The 18775-nt window shown below is 36.4% G+C and overlaps 4 protein-coding genes across 11 annotated transcripts; 2 read left to right on the forward strand and 2 right to left on the reverse strand.

Annotated features, from left to right (window-relative positions):
- Positions 1-4161: 4161 nt before the first annotated feature.
- LOC113328757 (cysteine-rich receptor-like protein kinase 10) lies at positions 4162-7094 on the reverse strand. Of its 3 annotated transcripts, XR_003349541.1 has the most exons (8): positions 6634-7094; positions 6200-6375; positions 5942-6076; positions 5723-5853; positions 5431-5638; positions 5110-5347; positions 4577-5020; positions 4162-4478 (listed from the first exon to the last, which is right to left on the reverse strand). XR_003349541.1 is itself a non-coding variant. In XM_026575770.1 (6 exons), the coding sequence occupies exons 1-6, from the start codon at positions 7041-7043 to the stop codon at positions 4930-4932; spliced, it is 1647 nt and encodes a 548-aa protein (XP_026431555.1). In that variant the 5' UTR covers positions 7044-7094; the 3' UTR covers positions 4162-4929. The 3 variants fall into 3 exon arrangements, 1 of the variants encoding a protein (XP_026431555.1); XR_003349540.1 differs by having other exon boundaries at positions 6200-7094; XM_026575770.1 differs by having other exon boundaries at positions 4162-5020; positions 6200-7094.
- A 416-nt stretch (positions 7095-7510) lies between these two features.
- On the forward strand, positions 7511-10327 carry LOC113328922 (putative receptor-like protein kinase At4g00960). The gene is made up of 7 exons (XM_026575916.1): positions 7511-8513; positions 8596-8721; positions 8809-8939; positions 9028-9235; positions 9339-9576; positions 9694-9850; positions 9943-10327. Exons 1-7 carry the CDS (start codon positions 7646-7648, stop codon positions 10222-10224), a joined length of 2010 nt encoding a protein of 669 aa, XP_026431701.1. The 5' UTR covers positions 7511-7645; the 3' UTR covers positions 10225-10327.
- Positions 10328-10356: 29 nt separating this feature from the next.
- Positions 10357-11061, reverse strand: LOC113328882. Its single transcript, XM_026575874.1, has one exon. The coding sequence runs from the start codon at positions 11059-11061 to the stop codon at positions 10357-10359; it is 705 nt and encodes a 234-aa protein (XP_026431659.1).
- A 2473-nt stretch (positions 11062-13534) lies between these two features.
- LOC113328704 lies at positions 13535-18361 on the forward strand. Of its 6 annotated transcripts, none has more exons than XR_003349532.1 (11): positions 13535-14391; positions 14624-14670; positions 14783-15041; positions 15181-15295; positions 15933-16063; positions 16216-16265; positions 16383-16850; positions 17111-17225; positions 17388-17513; positions 17659-17706; positions 17974-18361. XR_003349532.1 is itself a non-coding variant. In XM_026575725.1 (11 exons), the coding sequence occupies exons 7-11, from the start codon at positions 16587-16589 to the stop codon at positions 17994-17996; spliced, it is 444 nt and encodes a 147-aa protein (XP_026431510.1). In that variant the 5' UTR covers positions 13535-14391; positions 14624-14670; positions 14783-15041; positions 15181-15295; positions 15933-16063; positions 16216-16265; positions 16383-16586; the 3' UTR covers positions 17997-18361. The 6 variants fall into 6 exon arrangements, 2 of the variants coding, with proteins under 2 accessions (XP_026431510.1, XP_026431511.1); XR_003349531.1 differs by having other exon boundaries at positions 16383-16645; positions 16767-16850; positions 17111-17513; XM_026575725.1 differs by having other exon boundaries at positions 16383-16645; positions 17315-17513.
- The last annotated feature ends 414 nt before the right edge of the window (positions 18362-18775 follow it).

Genomic DNA, 18775 nt, shown 5'->3' on the forward strand with positions numbered 1-18775 from the left:
GCCTTAAGATGTATAAACTTGAAGTTGATAACCAATTAGAAGCCTTGAACATATTAATTGTATCCTTAAGGAGATCATAATTACCATGTTGATTAGTTCAGGATTACCTGCGGTCTTGTGGGGAGGAGGAAGTCCTCTTAACTAGTATATCCTGAATAGTACCCTTAAGGATCAGATGAAACTCCATATGATTTATGGAAAGGTAGATGACCTTCTTATGAATATGTCAAAGTGTGGGGGTGTTTGACTAAGATTTCATTCCTCTTCCTAAAAGAACTAGATAGAAACCAAAAATGTGATTGTGTCTTCATATAAGGTATGCTGAGTATACTTCTACATATAGATTTTTGGTTGTGTGTTCTGATTTTTCATACTTTGGTGTGATTTTTCTGACTTTGTTGTGAATACTATTACATAATCTAGGGATGCTGAGTTCTTTGAACATGTTTATTCTTAAACCTGTACCTCATTAGAGATGTGTTGTTGATCCCCTAGATTTATTTTCAAATAGTCAGAACTTATCTTAAAGGAAGATGAAGTTAAGGTTGAGCCTAAGAGAAGTAAAACAATTAGACTTGAGACTTCTTATGAAGCCGACTTCATAACATGCCTAGCTTAGTCTAAGCCCTGGACTTGTAAAGAAGCCTTGATATCTACTGAAACCCCATTCTGGTAAGAAGCTTCATTTAGTGAAATGGACTCAGTCCGTCGGAACCTGACTTGGGAGGTTTATAGTTTACCTCCAGAGAGTAAGACCATGAGATGTAAATGAGTCTTTAAGAGGAAACATTAGGTATATGGAACTGTAGAAAAATATTAGGCTAAGTTGGTAGCTAAAGGCTATAAACTAAAAGAAGGTGTATATTTCCTTGATTCTTATTCACATGTGACGAGATTTACTTACGTTGAGATGCTAATTGTTATTGCTGTCATAAACAAATTAGAGATACATCAGATGGATGTTAAGACAGCTTTTCTAAAATCGTGAATTAGATAAAGAAATTTACATAGACCAACCTGAGGACTTTGTAGTGAAAGGTTATGATGACAAAGTTTGTAAGTTGAACAAAATTTTGTATGGTTTATAAAATAAGCACGTAAACAGTGACATGGAAAATTTGATCATGTGATAATGTGTAGTGGATTTAAGTTAATGAATCTGACAAGTATATTTACAAGTAACTTGTTAAGGATGCTGTGTGATTGTATGCTTGTATGTTGATGATATGCTTATACTTGATACAAACATAGATGTGATTAATTCCACTAAAAACATGCGCTGAATGAGAACGTTGACTTGAAAGACTTAGGCCCTGTTGATGTAATCTTAGGGATGAGGATTAGAAAATAATCTAACATATGTAGTCTTAGTCATTCTCATTATTGAATTTGTGCTTAAGAGATACAATCAGTGTGATTGTAAGCCTGCTTGTACTCCGTACGATTATTCTTGTAGACTCAAGAAAAAAGGTATGGAGTATCTTAACTTGAATACTCAAGAGTTATAGGATGTCTGATGAATTTAATGAACTGTAAGAGTCCAGACATTGCCTATATTGTGAGTAAGTTAAGTAGATATATTGTAGTCCAGAGCAAGAGCATTGATGCACTGAGTAGAGTATTATGGTACCTAAAATACTCTATTACCTTTTATTTGTTTATGAAAGGTATCTTGCTGTCCTTGAGGACTTTGTGATGCAAACTGGATAGTTGACTCAGAGGAGTCTAAGTCTACGAGTGGATATGTTTCACTCTAGCAGGGTTTTTTTGGAAGATTTACAAACAAACATATATTGCTCAATTCATTATGGAATCTGAGAGTATTGAGTTAGATAAAGCACGAGAGGGGGCGAGTGCCTAAGATGCTTTTTAGAAGACATTCCTCTCTGGCATAGGCCTGTGCCAGCTATATCTATATACTGTGTTAGCCAAGCTATAATAGCTAAAGCTGAAAATAACTAATCTCAATCGGCGTTATTTCCATTGATTGGATAAAGTCCAAGGAGAATATCGCGCCTTTGACGAAAGGTTTATCCAAGAGATAGTTAGAAACATCGAGGGGAAGGGGCTTAAGCTCATAAATTAAACTTGCCATGAAGGATACTCAACCTTGCTGACTGGAGATCCCAAGATCAAGGTTTCGAATGAGACAACTAATTTGTGGTGGGTAAAGGTAAACACTATCAGAGAATTTTATTCTCTGTCCCTTCCCTATGGTGTAGACGTGATAGTGTGACTGCATGTGAAGGATGACTTTTAAGAAGTCTTAATGAGTTCTATAGTTTCAATTTAAGATTGAAGTGGGGTGTAGCAGTAACACTCTTTATGGAAACTCACCTATCTGAATGAGAAAGTGGGCCGCTTCCTATGAGAATATGAGATTTTATTCTCTAGAGCATTCTGAGAAACAGGATATGTCCAGGGCCAAATTGGACAAAACGGCACGAGCTTGGCAGCAATCTTGGAGATATCACCCGTGGTTGTTATCGCGAATTACATCAAATGCTAGCAGTTCAAGACATAGTTCACTGTCTCTAGCAAGTAATTTCGGTAATATCTCACTAAGCAAAGGTTCAAGACCTCATGGACACCTCTGCCTAAAATGGTATTTCCTGCGCTTTTTATAAGATTTTCGTTTTGATGGTTTTGGTATTACTGGAACTTAGGACCTGAAGGTCACTAAGGGTTCACTAGTTCATGCTTTTTCACTTTGGTGAAAGATACCTATAGTCTCACCATGTGAGAACTAAATATGAAAGCTCTCAATATTATTATGATTTATGCAATCCATAGTATGACCCTGGGGTCAACACACTTTTGTGTGATGGAGAGGACGTCGAAATGACTAGTATGATTTCAACACTTGCACGATCATTCTGTTTGGATCGTGAGGTTGGGATGTTGATTTACCAAGATCTATCTGTGTTTTCATGTTTTATTGAGTTTTCATTCATGTGGGGGATTGTTGGAAAACGATTAATAAAAAAATAATTTTTTAAAGTTTTAATAAAAAATCATAATTTATTGTTTTCTTTTGTGAATGAAACTTTTTAGTCCCACATCGTGGAGTTTCCAATTTTTAGTAGTTTTAAGAAACTATATAAACTTATTAGTCTCACGTTGTGGAGTTTCCACTTCTTAAATTGTTTTATTCCATTATATAAAGAAATTCACTACTTTTGTAAAATCGAGGGGAAAGGGGTTGCTCTATATTTTAGAGGGACTCCTAAGGAAAAATATTTTTATAGCGTTTCTTAAGAGTTCGCGATTTTCCTTAACGGTTTTTTCGGAGTTGCCAAGCTCAAGTTGAGCATCTACTACATATGCTAGTAGTAGGTGTAGTAGGGTGTTTTATCCTGGAGATATCCGTCCTGTGAGGGATATAGCATCACTCTTGAGTGTAGCCGGGCGCCAATGTCTTAAGGGAAACGTGTTGAACACGTGACTCACTCTGTTTTTTCCAAAGTTTTGCCTTGTTGCTGTTGTGGAGATATGAGAAGCTCGTTCGTTTTGTCAATCGATCAATTCCATTATAAAGGAGATAAGTATCAATAACTTTTGCTTATTTGATTGTCTTTATTTTAATTATTGCACCCAACAATGTCTTGGATCATTGAACGTTGTCCAGTAATAATGTCTATATATCATTTTCAATATAATAAGAGATCGACTGCAAGGATTCCACATTCATGGCATCAAAACTAAAAACGGTGATAAAAACCAGGCTTGACAGTTGTTAAAGTCTGCGGGCATCCAACTCAAAACCAATTGGCAATGAGTGGAGCGGCCCTTCCATATTATATTTCAAGTTCATTATGCGGAAACTAGTGATGTGGGACTATTGTCCTTTCACACCCTCCCTCACGTGTAAGGCCAGTCCCTAACACGTGGACCTACGCACGTGTGGGTCATGGGTGTGCAGGTGACATTCGGTCACGGTCCACTCCACGTACAGGTCATAAGAGTGACCAGTCATTCGGTCACGGGTGCACATGTGACAAATTCGGTCACGGCCAAAATCGGGCTGGACCCCACGTACGGGCCTAGCTCTGATACCATGTTAAAGTCTGCGGGCATCCAACTCAAAACCAATTGGCAGTGAATGGAGCGGCCCTTCCATATTATATTAAGTTCATTATACGGAAACTAGTGATGTGGGACTATTGTCCTTTCACAACCGTTTTATGTTTATTAATGTTCACAATATTCTGGGTCTTATTTCTATTACACATATAACTGTTCAAGTATATTGCCTCATCTGACACAAAATATGAAGGCCGTGTCGGTAAAGGTAGCGTAACTGAGTTGCTAGCAAGCATCATAACGATCAAAGCCATGGTAGGTCTATCAGCAATATTGTCCTGAACACACAACAGTGCAATGTGGATACATCTCATGACTTCGCTTCTCGAACAATTCTCTTTCAAACATGAATCTAAAAAATCCAGGGCTGATTCTTTCTGCCAATATCTCCATGCCTGTTGCGATAGACCAGGCTTAGAAACAGAAATTAACTCCCAAGCTTCAAATTCTACAAATCCAGGACGAAAATAACTTTTAAGGCGTTCATACTTACGTAAGTTAGAAGATCTTGAGCTTCTGTACTTTCTATTACTGATTCATAACACGAGATGTTCTTCTTTCCGCTAAGAATTTCGAGAATTAAGACACCGAACACTACAAAATAGAAGGCCTCTTGGGACGGCCAAAAAACATCCCAAGAAACCCTAAAACCGTCCCAAGAAGCATTTGTGACGGTTTTGTGTCCGTCCCCTATTCTACTGTCACTAATACTTTTTTGTCATACTTTCTTTTAGGGACGGTCTAAAAATAGCCTTAAATTAATTATCACGTGACCTATAGGGACGGTCAGACCATGAACGTCCCAAATAACCATCTCTAGGGACGGTTTTGGAAAAATGACCGTCCCTAGAAGCCACCTGTTTTGTAGTGGAAACTAAAAACGTCAGACTTGGCAGAGAAATGTCCATGCAGTGCATATTCTGGAGCCATATATCCACTGCAATATCAAATTCAATAGTATATTGTTAAATTAAATATTGATTCAGCTTTTGTATCTATTTGAAGTGTTTACATGAATGTACTTACTATGTTCCAACGAATTTATTTGTATTATCTTGGGTTTGATCTACCACAAAAAGCCTAGCCATTCCAAAATCTGAAACTTTTGGAAGCATATCTGGTGCTAACAATATATTGCTAGTCTTGAGATCTCTATGAATAATCCTTACTCGAGAATCCTCATGAAGATACAGAAGACCTCGAGCAATTCCTCCAATAATCTTGTATCGACATTCCCAATCCAAGCATGTCCTTTTCAAATCGTCTACATACATTAACAAATACAATCATCAACTTATTAGACCACCGTTTCATATTTAAACAAGTAGCTACACAACTAATACATACCAAATACGAAATGATCGAGGCTTGCATTCATTAGTTCGTAGACGAGCAATTTCTCTTGTCCATGCAAGCAAAAACCTAATAGCCTCACAAGATTCCTATGTTGAAGTTTAGCTAATAATAAAACTTCATTCTTAAACTCCTGATCACCTTGACCTGAACTCTTAGAGAGTCTTTTCGCAGCAATTTCTTGTCCATCAGACAATGTTCCCTGAAGAAACCAACAAGTTGGAACTGAAAATTCTTAATAATCCACCTAAATGAAATTAATATTAACATAAACATTGCAATATACCTTATAAACAGTGCCGAATCCACCTTGCCCGAGCTTATTAGCTTCGGAGAAGTGATCCGTTGCAATATTTATTGCATCGAAGTTAAACTGTAGTGATTCCGCACTTGAAATATCTTGATCCACATCTTGGGCTATGACACAACAACACAGTAATACAATTAGGATCAATGGTCTATTAAACGGAAGACACTATGAGTAATATCCAGCACGGCTACTCACCATAATCTTTATGATTTAGCATCTTTCCCTTACGGGCATAGAACCAATACCATACAGCAGTGTAAGATAGCAGTACAGCAATTCCCAAAGGAACCGCGACACTCACAGCAAGTTTAAATGAATGATTTCCATTTGCTTCACAAGTATAAAACAATTAGTCATTTCCATAACTTATGCTGCTTTCTTCTCAATATGTAAATAATCAAACAATAGAATATAGTAAAAAGGCAATAACCAAATCGATATCGAAGTACTTACGTTTTGCTGTATCCGATGTTGATTGCAGAATTGGAGGTGATGCTCGAGTAGTATATTTATACTGACCATAAAAAGTATAAATCTCATATCTAGCAGTACAACTAGGAAGTAGAACTCTAGCCCCTTGTGTATCATTACAACAACCAGGTAATTGCCCAATAGCCAATCTAAGACATCTATTACACAGTGTTGGTGTTAAATCTGGTGTACATTGGACCATTGCATAGATATCACTAAAATTTGTATAATTTGTTGCACCAGTAGCAAATAAAGAAGGACTGTTAACACTATTGATGACAGCTTTAATCACTAAATCATCTAATAATCCAGTAACCAATTCTAAACGCGGTTGCGGGTCCAAGATATAAGTATAGCTAGTCAGATGAAGTGTTGGTTTTTCATTCATTAGTGAGAAATAAGATGTATCCGTGTACCTTAAAATACATGCATTGTAGAACATTATAGCTCCTTTTGAATTTGGACACGTAGAATATTTTACAACTTCATCCGTCGCAAGCTGAACACAATTTGAACATATATCTGGTGCTACATCCTCTCTACAATGTAATGACCCGTAAACAGTATCTGGGTTTTCCCCGATTGTGACGTTGCGGTAACCGTTTAGAGGAATTGTGTTGTTGTTTCTGAATGTATCTGAAAGAGAAGAAAGTAAGAGATTGAGATTGGTTTTATATGTAATGTTGGCACTGTAATTACTTCTTGAACAGAACTTCTGAGCTAAGAAAGATGGGTTAGGTTCCTGATCTTCTGCACTTGCTGTTCGAATATCATAGTAAGATATGAGCATCAAAATGAAGATAATGAGTTTATTAGAGACCACCATTGCTAGTTAGTCCATGAGATGAGAACTCAAAATTTGTATATGTTTGGTGTGTGAATTGGAAATTTTCACAAGTCAGATTGATTTTCCAGTCTATCTAGGCGGCTGCTTGCAAATTGCATTAAAAAATTTAAAGTTGGTAATAACAATAATATCTTTATTGTTTTATCTAGCATAGTCTTGTTGTGCACCCCCACCACCACCTTCTGTTTTTTTTCCACTTGACAAACAACCTACTTGATAAGAGCTAGGAATCTATAAGATAATCACCCTCTTGCAACCAATTATGTTTGCATTGGAAGACTTGAGTCACGCGGGATGGCTTTTTCGTTGCTAAGATGAAGACCAGGACAGGAGACAGCAGTCCACACACCAACTTTGAACTATTGTCTTAGCTGTAGAATCGTCACTCAAAATAACGTAGTACAAGTCTTTTGAAGGATTCCGTAGTCAACTGCGATATTCTTACGTTCATGATTAAAAAAGTAATGACCACAGCTGCCAAACTTCACTCAGTAGTCAGTACGCGTTCTACATTCATATACATAGCTTAAGATGTTCTTTTGAGTTCTCATCACAAAAAAATAGAAAAAAAAAAAGGAGCGATGACTGTCTTCCATAAACTATCTTTCTTCATTTTGATGTTCATCTTTTGCCATGACCAGATAAGAATTGCACAGGCTCAGGAACCTACTCCATTCTATTTAGCTTATAACCTTTGTTCAAGAAGTAATTACAGTGCCAACAGTACGTATCAAACCAACCTCAATCTCTTACTTTCATCTCTCTCAAAGACATTCACAAACAGAAACACAGTTCCTCTATATGGTTACCGTAACATCACGGTCGGGGAAAACCCAGATACTGTTTACGGGTCGTTACATTGTAGAGAGGATATAGCACCAGATATATGTTCAGCTTGTGTTCAGCGTGCAGCTGAAGAAGTTGGGAAAGATTCAATGTGTCCAAATTCAAGAAGAGCTATTATGTATTACAATGGATGTGTTCTAAGGTACTCAAACAAGTATTACTTCTCAATTATGCAAGAAAAACCAGCGGTTCCGTTAAATAATCAAAATAATGTCACAGACCCAGCCAGCTATTTGACATTAGTAACTGGATTATTAGATGGCTTAGTGATTGAAGCTGTAAACAATACTTCTAGTAGTCCATCGTTATTTTCTACGGGTACAGCAAATTATACTAGAGAAAATACAGTTTATGGAATGGTTCAATGTACGCCAGATTTAACACCGAGTAGCTGTGCTACGTGTGTTAGATCAGCTATCGAACTAATTCCTAAATATTTCTATGGTAAGCGAGGGGCACGAGTTCTTTATCCAAGTTGTACTTTCAGATATGAGATTTATCCTTTTTATGGCCAATCTGTTTATGCTACTACTCAAGCACTACCTCCAGCTCCTGTAGTGTTACCTCCTCCAACTCTTCAGTCGTTACCGAATACAACTACTTGTAAGTACTTAAACACCTTTTCATGCTTAGCGCAACAGTTTAATCTCATAGTGTGTTGACTAATTGGTTCTTAACTGTGTAGCCAATGGAAGTAATTCAAATTCATTGAGACTTGCTGTTGGTATCTCCGTTCCTTTGGGAATTGCAGTACTACTTTCCTCCATTGCCGTTTGGTGGTTCTATTTCCATAAGAAAAAGAAGATAAATGGTAAGTAGCTAAATCCTGTGTATACATGACTTGTGGCTTCTCTACCAAACATCTGCTAACAAAAGTTTCAATGTGTTATGGTAATAGCCCAAGATGGGAAAAAAGATTTTCGAACTGTGGAATCATTACACTTCAAATTCGATATAATAAGTACTGCGACAGATAACTTCTCAGAGGCTAACAAACTCGGAGAAGGTGGATTTGGCTCTGTTTATAAGGTATATTACAAAATATATATTAAGATAAAACATTTCTTCCAAGTGGATTCATATATTTCTTCGGTTCTCACAATATTAGCATCTCCAGGGTACGTTGTCTGATGGACAGGAAATAGCTGTTAAAAGACTCTCTGAAGATTCTGGTCAAGGTGATCAGGAGTTTAAGAATGAAGTTTTACTATTAGCTAAACTTGAGCACAAGAATCTTGTGAGACTATTAGGTTTTTGTTTACATGGACAAGAGAAACTACTCATCTACGAGCTAATGAACGCAAGTCTTGATCAATTCATATTCGGTAGGTTCAGTCACTAATTTTTGAGTAATTTGATGCATATGTAGTGGCCCTTTCATGAAATTGGTGATGATTGCTGAGTGCTGAATTTGCTAAATATATGCAGACACCTTAAAACAGACGTATTTGGATTGGGAAATGCGATACAAAATTATTGGAGGAATTGCTCGAGGACTTCTATATCTTCATGAGGATTCTCAACTTAAAATTATTCATAGAGATCTCAAAACTAGCAATATACTGTTAGCACCAGATATGGTTCCCAAAATTGCAGACTTTGGTATGGCTAGGCTCTTTCTGATAGATCAAACTCAAGCTAATACAAATAGAATCGTCGGAACATAGTAAGTATACAAATACTTCAAATCATAAACATTTCATTCTTGGTAACAATCTTGAAAAGGATAAACGCAGCACACAAACAAATGTGATATCCTAATTCTTTGTGTTTGATATGACAGTGGTTATATGGCTCCAGAGTACGCATTTCAAGGACAATTCTCCGTAAAATCAGACGTTTTTAGTTTTGGTGTCTTAGTTCTCGAGATTCTTAGTGGGAAGAAGAACACCATATTCTATGAATCAGTGACTGGGGGTGCTCAAGATCTCTTAACTTATGTGAGTAATTTTTGCACACAACCAAGAAAATAAAAATAAAAAGACTGGCAACTTACTCTTGCGCAAATTCTAATGAGAATTTATTGTTGCAGGCATGGAGACATTGGCAGAATGGATCAGCACTAGAGCTGTTAGATGCAAGTTTCAAGGACAATTGCTCGAGAAGCGAAGTAATTAGATGTATCCACATTGCATTATTATGTGTTCAACACAGTATTGCCAATAGACCTACCATGGTCTCAGTCATTGTAATGCTCAATAGCTCTGTAACTCTCCCAGTACCTACACCACCTGCTTATCTTGTGTCAGATCAAGCAGTTGAAGATCAATGGAGCTTAAATGAAGCTTCATTTACCGGATTATCTCCTCGATAACATGTAAATGTTTCTCCCAAAAATAAACTTGATATAGGATTTGCATCTGATGTAATAAACTCCTCATTATTTCAAGCATTCATCAGTGTAACAGCATTATTTCTTTGAGGCATTTCATCTAACACAGTGTGACTACAGAATTTTCTGTCTATTTAACACTTTCTTTAGTAAATTCTCACGCCCTGGAAATGGACTAGACGCAGGTTTCTCCACCGCCGCCATTAGATCATCATCGTTATCTCGATCAATACGATGCTGATGCTTCTGTTGATGCTGATCAATCTCTTTTTTCTTGTTTTTTGCAACAAAATCCAACTTCACTTTCCGCAATTCTAACACTCTTTTTAATCTCTGTTTTTCTCTCCTCTCTTCTCTACTACCTCCACCAACATTACTACTGCCATAACCCATCATCATTTCCTCAGCTATAGCCCCAGAAGACCCTTTGTTGTCACTCAAACCCCCAAATATCTTCTCCCTAAAACCCTTTGAATCTTCATCATCATCAGAAGAAGAAATGGCTTTTCTGGGTATTCTTCCAGTTTTAGAAGTACCAAGCAACTCAAAGTTAATCATAATCCAACCAATCTTATCATCATTATCCCAACCGAATCTTTCACTGATCTCCAACAAATCAGAAACATGGCTCTTTACATTCTTTCCTGATGAAATTTCATTCCCATTTAATAAAACGTCAATTAATTCCCACTCAATTCGATCTTTATAAGAAGGGTCTACTAATACTTGATCAGCCAGTTGTGCCCACTCTTCAAAATCTCTAGCTCTTAGTGTTTTTGACACCCATTTTAAGTATTTAGTTGGTAAAGTTCCTAACATTATTCCTTTGTGTTTCCCAAAATCTATGATTTTGTCTCTTGCTGGTATTGGAGAGATTGAGATGTTTCTTCTTGTTGTTGATGATGGATAAGGAATGGATTGAATGAACAAAATAAGGTTTTACATTGGGTGGAAAGAGTTGTAGACGGATTTGAGGAAGGAAGGAAGTAATGAAAGTTTAAGTGAGACATTATTTTGATACACAAAGAGAGTGGGAGGAAGATAAGAAACTAACGGTGCAAGGAGTTATTGAGAGGCCAGGCGGGCCCAAGGCGCAAGACAGGACTAGTAGGGGGTGATCACGGGAATGTATGGGCCGGTTTTTACCTCATCCCCATCCAATCCAAATCATTACAGATTTCAAATTTGGTATCCGCATCCAATCCAACATCCAACAGATTCACGTCGGATGAATGGATGAACGTATTGGGTATAGATAACCTAATGGATTTGTTTTATTTAACATTTATAATGAATAAATAAAGCCAACATAGATGACTTCTTGTAAAAGCTACACATATAATATATGTATATAAATATAAAAGTGTCATGGACGACACTCCAAACAAACACATTAAGAATTCCTAGACTATCTATATAATTTCTAAAAACTATATAAATGCCCTTAATCTAACATGTATGGATATTCAACGGATTTTTAAGGTTGCATATGGGTCCAATCCAACCCACTGGATTTTAAAACCCCATCCGCATCCAACCCATTAACGAACGATCCGAGCATCCATCCGCGAAAACACAGTTAGTCCGGATTAAATTTGCAGATTACTTGTCAAATGCTTACCACTAACGACTACGCACTAAGCTAGGCTCGTCTTCTCGGCCTTAAAGCCTGCCAAAGGATGGTGGGGTTTAGTGTCGGTCAACCTATGTCCGTCAAGCTAGCCTAGGTAGTTATATACGCTTTGTAACATTACCAGGGGTTAGTCTACGAGTGAGTTGGAGGGAGTTTAATGTATTTTGAATCTTGGGAATTTTGAGGGAGTGTAAGAGAGTATAGGAAGTTTGAGAGAGTTTGGTGTGTTGAGTGTAGGGAGTTTGAGAGACTCTCCCAAAATCTCTACTTTTTTGAGAGATTTGGAGTGAGGCAAAAATACACTATAAACTCCCTAGAACTCCCAAAAAAAAAAAAAACTCCCTATCTTTCTAATTTTTACCACTAACAGGGAGTTTAAGAGTTTTTTTCAAACTCCCCCACGACTAACGGGGTTTTCTAGGGAGTTGGGGAGACTCTTCTAAACTCTCCCACGACTAACAGGGATTTTGAAAGACTCACTCAAACTCCCTCACGACTAACGGGAAAAAACACAACTACACCCAACTCCCCCAACTCCCTTAAGGACTAACACCCTGTACAGGGATTTGAAGCTTCCATCCACCAAATAGGTTGCAAAAAATGCGGGTCTTTACACCTGGTCTAATATATATGCTTTTAAAAAAAGGAGTTACCCTTGGTGATTCTTGTGCCAATGCAAAAGAAACAGCAGATTGTAGAGTAGCTTATGGTCTATGCTCACTTCTTCAGATTGGGCTTGGTGCTTTCCTGAGAACAATTATTCTATAGGCAAGTGCTGGTCCAATACTTATATAACCGAATTTTCAAGGAAAACTATGTCTATAAAAATGACACTGATTTGGGTCTTGAAGCTAGGTCTTTAATGTTAGCTTGGTCAAAATCAACTAGACATAGAGCTCATTCAAACTCTTCAAGTTCTTTTTTCAACTGGGAATCAATTTTGCTGTAATTTAGTCCAGTATTCTGTTTGCTACCTCTGGGAACTTTGTATTCTTGTAATTTTGTACATTCTTTAATCTCAATAAATCTCTCTTTCAATCTAAAAAAAGGACTATCTAATTTTAAACACCGACCTCAAAGTCCTGTTCCCTCCGTCCCAAATTAGATAACCTAGTTAGTTTTAGATTTTGTCCAAATTAGATGACCTATATCATCAAATAATGAGATATTTCTAAAATCACCTTTTTAATGTGAAATATGTATAATTTGATATTCATGTTAATATTCGTTACGTAGGTGTTTTAAAATGCTTTCCAACGGTATAAAGTTTCTGAATATCCGTTGTGTAATTTGAGAGATAAATTATTTCTTAATTTTACAATATATTATACATAAGGGTATAGTCGTAAAAATTACTTAAAAATACTCTCCTCTCCTCCTTGTCAAACTACCCCTACACCGTTTCCTCCATTTTGCAACATCTCAATTTCGGGGGTGTGCAACGCATATAGACGTTGCACCCTTTCAAACGTCAATGTCCGTTGCACACCTGGAAATACGTTGCACTAAATCCTAATATTGGAAAAGGGAAATAGATATCAGGACATGCTTGACTTTATTAAAGTATTCGAGGGCTTAAATGTCCATATAATTTTTATTATCCTGGCCTTTATTTTCCTTTTTCTTAGTTTCTTTCATACATCGACTACTTCTCCTCTCCCATTTTTTCTTCACTCAACGAGATCTCTGAAATCTGAATCAAACCCAAGATTTGATAAACCAAAACCCGTTTCTCTAAAACCTTATCTCATGAATCAAAATTCCTCCAGAAATCAAACCAAGTATTGTACTATATTTTAGTAACTGAAACCCTAAAAATCGTTTTCTTTTGTAAAGAAGTTGAATTTGTGTAGATGATTTATAGAAATCATGTAGTAATTGAATCGAAGGGGAAGGTGGTGGTTCTGTGATTGATTTATCTCGGAGAAGAAGGAGTTGATGCTGCTCTAAATTGAGTTAGGCTTTTCAGTTTAGATTTCGAGGTTGTTTGAATTGAGATGTAAATCGAGTTGTTAATGGATATAGGATTAAAGGGTTGGTATTAGATTGGTGATGACGAATCGTGTTGTTGAAGATCGAATTTCAATTGAGATTTCTACAACTTAGGGTTTCTATTCTTCCCCGAATATATTCTGAATCTAGGGTTTGATAGAAATTGAGATGAAAATAGAGATAAATGGGTAAATAGGTTTATTGTGGCTGTGATGTCATGAATTATTATTGGTTGACTTAAATTGAATTGATGTTGAAGTAATTAGGTTCTTTAGAAGAAGTTCTGGTGGCCTTGAAGGTTATGGAACGGTAAAAGGTGGAAAAGTAGTAAATAGAAGATGGGTACTGAGTTTTAATGAGCATGGTGGTTGTATGAATTGTGCAGGTGTAAGTGAAGAATGATTTGTTCTAAAAGATCAGGGATTGAGTCTGAGATAGAGATGCCATGGCTAGGCAGAAGAGGTGGTTATGATGGTGATACTTCAATGTAATGAAATGGTTTGTCGTTGCTGCATTATGATAAGGTTGTGAGAATTACCCTTGATTTATAATTATTTTTCGTAATTGGTTTAAGGTTTTTATTTCTTATAATTATCCTTTAAAGCCCTAGATTTATTATTATTTATGATAGTTTATGGTGTTGTTGATGATAACTTTGAGATGAAGGAGTAAGTATAAATTGAACTATGACTCCTTGATTAAGTACTGTCACTCTTTATGTTGTATTCTTATGTGGGTTTCATTTTTAAATTGCAGTTACCGGAACAATCTTTTCTGCTACAGATTCTGTTTGCACCCTGCAGGTATAAAAACTCTCTAGAAACCTCCAATTTAACAGACAAATTTTAGTTACACCGTCGTCTATAGTTTATCTTAGTATAAAATAAAAATGTAACTTTTATTGTACTTCAACAGGTGCTTAATCAGGATGACAGACCACTGCTATACAGTTTGGTCTTCGGTGAAGGTGTTGTTAATGACGCGAATACTGTGCAAGAAAGAAGAAGTTTTTTTTAAGTCTTTCAAAGGAGAAGAAAAAAAGAAGAAAAACCTCCTTGCACAGTATTCATTTGAATATTAATCACTGAGTAACTTTGTTGCCCAGTAACAATGTGTAAAATATTACCATGAAGTGCCTTCTTTCTGAAGTTATTTGGGTGGGTTCCAGAAGTAGGTATATTTACATTTATTCAAAAAGATTACTAGTGACTGCCGAGACAGAGTTGTTGGGGTTTTGGAATTGGTTGTTAGTTTTCTATTGAATCTCAGCTATGTCACTCTCTTAATTATTGTCTCCCTTTGCATATTTGCAGAAAGAGGAGAAAAAAATGCAGGATCTGAGTGGTGTTTATGTATATAATGTCGCCAAAAGAGAGGATCTTGATAGGCAAACAGCAAGGCTCGTACAAGAATTTTCTTGCATAGAGGGTAAGTGCTGGGAGGGGCTATTAGCTCTTTAGAAGTATGGAGCCTTCAGAGTCAGACTTTACAAGTAACCAACTATTTGATGTCTTTTGGTTCTATAGATGGGTCATTTTCTTGCATCAAATGCCTTTTTTTTGCATTAGGTGAGGAGCAATCTGCTAGGGTTTTTTCACTTAGTTACATTGACATAAGAGTGTGAGTGGTGCAAGATAAGTAAAATATGAGTAACGAGAGGGAGTTACTTAAAAAGTAAATATTATAAGAGAATAATTACAAAAACGAGACTGAGGAATTCTACTTAGAGGGCCTGGAACCCTTCAGACTTTACGAGTAACCAACAATTTGATGTCTTTTGATTTTGTAGATGGGTGATTCTAATTAGGGACTATTAGCTCTTTAAAAGTATTGAAGTCATAAGTCTTATTCACATCAATTCCAAAATCGCATTGCAATTTTTTGGGAACTTCTCATATTTATTTATCACAAGTACAGTGCTTGGAACATTTGTAAGGCTTTCGCATATAAATTCTTAAGTTTGTATCATAAGTTTGTAATCTGGGTTTTGTATTCTTTTGCATGACTAAAAGTTGTACTCTTAATCTCTTGTAATCTCATTTTTGTTCTTTTTTATTTCGTACAGGCTGGACTTTTGAGTGTATACATCATTAAAAAGCTATATAATGTTCACTGACCATCGTGTCTTTGGGTTCGCTGGAAAACTATCTCAAGATTCTACATCACTCTATTTTCCTAAGTTTGTGCCAATTTCAGGTATTCTACTGACTGTGAGGTTGCGCTGATGATACTTATCGCTTACCTTTCTTATATGTTACGTAATTATATCATAAGAAAGCTCTTATGGACTTTGTAGCTGTAATTCTATGAAGAATGTTACCCATGCACAGAACTCTTTCTTTGAACAGGTGTGGAACCACGCTAGTTGCATACTCAAGAAAGCAAACCAGATCAGATCGTATGTTTTTCTTATTAATAGTTATTATGATGTATTGAAGAAGGGGATGCTTGTTATTTTCCCTGTTATCCACCTAGAACTAACTCAGTAACCTTGTTCTCCCTGATGATGTTGAAGGGTTATACTCGCTTCGATGGGAAGATCAGCAGAAGATAAGGAAATACGTAGAAGGTATTGGATCTTCTTCGAGTGCGCCAACATGGAAGTAAAGCTGTACGACGAGCTTCTGATTTGGAAACCACGCTAGAAGCTCAATCAAAAGAAATATGGGCCATTAAGGATGATCTCAAAAAGCATGTGGCAACATCGGAGCTGCGAGAAATGCTAGAAGCAAACGAGCAAGATTTAGCTGGATCTGAATTTGATTTGCGTGATCGATGGTAAAAATTTGAGCAAGGAATGTTTAGTTTATTATAATTTTACCACGTTCTTTGTGTTTTCATGTAGGCAAGCATCACGTCATGCCCCTCTTGCAGTTCACATGTCTTTTACCCAGTGCAGGTTGTAAACTAATTAATTAATCTATGAGAACTCCTGTCATAGCACGGCATAATCTTTCACTAGTTCTGCGTGTTTAGACTTATGGTAACTACCTTCAAGCTGAGTACCCAATGTTAATTACCTAAGTTTGCATAATCTATGAGTACCCAATCATGTGAATTTGTTTTTTCGTGTCTGTTGGATTATTTGTTGCAATCATGATTCATGAAGCTAGTTTGCAGTGAAATTTTCCTAGTTAAGATTTGGTTGTGGTTGGTTCATGTGAAAGGTTTTCTTGAAAGACTTGTATAAGTGTCTTATATGCTGTAGATTTCAATGTTGAGACATTTCTTGTAAAATTTCAGGCAAAGACAGTATTTCGAGCAAAAGAAACGGCAACAACATTCCAATGGAGATGATGATGCTGAAGGAACTCATGGGTCTGCTGAATACCATCGGATACCTAAATCTTTGGATATCGTAAGTTTGTTGAACTTGGCGGGAGAGGCCAAGGGGGGTAATTCTGGCTGCAACAATGGCAATTTTATTGATTTAATGTCATTTTATAGGATCATATTGCTTTCTGGTTGTTGCTCACTCACCCTATGTGCATTTTCCTTCCTGTAAAAATGCTGATAAAAGCAACGGATGGTCCAGCCCTCGGAGTTTTGCCGCTGAATTATCAAGTCCCTAAGGACATGCATAAGGTAGCGGAAATCCCAGTCCTGAGATTTTCACCCGTGAACTACCATCTTCAGAAGGACACTAGTAAGTTTTTTTCTTTTTTTCTTTTCATATCACTTTAAAATGCAAAACGATTTTTCTAGCCTGAGATATTAACTGCTGAATTTATATCAAGTCTCTTTATTTTTGTGCTATATCTGATGTGCTTAAACGTCCTTCTTATCTGCAGTAGAGACTAAATCACCAGCCAAAAAAAAGAAATGTGCATCTCCCGAAAGTAAGTGAGCTATTTCTTGTAGTTAAGCAGCCCATCATACGGAGTGTGCACATTAATTAATCAATAGAGATCTCATACCGTACCAATTTTTCTTTGTAGTCGTTTCTTGAAATGAGCTAATTTTTGTGTCTATGCATGCTTCTATTCATGTCTGAACTTATAACTCTTTACCTGCACGTACGAGTTCAGGTTCTTGCGTTCTTTATCTGTTGTGTTTGCATATGTTTTCTTCCTTTGGGAAACTGATATCATGCTCTTCTCTGACAGGAAATCTCCAGCGATCCTCATAAGACAACAACTTTCCATAAGTACTCCTCCAACAAAAATGGTGATAATTCGAATTGCTGGAAGAATGCAACTGAAACTCGTAAGATCTCACGTTCTTCTTATACTGTTATTTATTGATCTGTTAACCAGTGCTATTAATAATTTTTCAAAATGAGGTTTGCCCCCTCGAATTCAGCTCTGCTACTCCGAGATCATCTTAAAGTCCTACAATGTGTTAGTCATCTCCTTTAATTGTACAAGTTCAATAAAGCATTTAATATGTCTATTTCTGATCTTATGTCGAGAGTATTGTTGTATTTTCAAAGTTGTTGAGTAAAAAGGTTCGTTGAGACGTGTGAAGGAAGAATATTTTAGACTTAATTTTAAATAAAAATATAGGAAAATTAAATAAAAGTGATATGAAAAATATGGAGAAGACTGGGGCTATGGATTCCACTAATTACCAATATCAAAGTGAATTTTTATTCGCTAATTATAATTTATGCAAATCCTTCATTCAAATTGATTCTAAATATTGCAAAAGTTGATTTTTTTTAGAAATAACAATTGTAAATCGAAAGTATGGGACATCAAAACCCTAGGCTAGCATGCTCCATCAATTGAAATAACAATTGTTTAACAAAAACCATTTTTTTCTATTTATTTATCAAGGCATCATATAATAATTGCATAAATTAAATAAAATAGAGATTACCACATTTTATTGGCGAAATAGCTTCCCCCGTCGCCCCAGAGGATGGTTTTAGCTCATCATTGTATAAACTTGCTCAAAGTATTGATT

The sequence above is a fragment of the Papaver somniferum genome, unplaced genomic scaffold, assembly GCF_003573695.1.
Source record: "Papaver somniferum cultivar HN1 unplaced genomic scaffold, ASM357369v1 unplaced-scaffold_114, whole genome shotgun sequence".
Taxonomy (NCBI): Eukaryota; Viridiplantae; Streptophyta; class Magnoliopsida; order Ranunculales; family Papaveraceae; genus Papaver; species Papaver somniferum.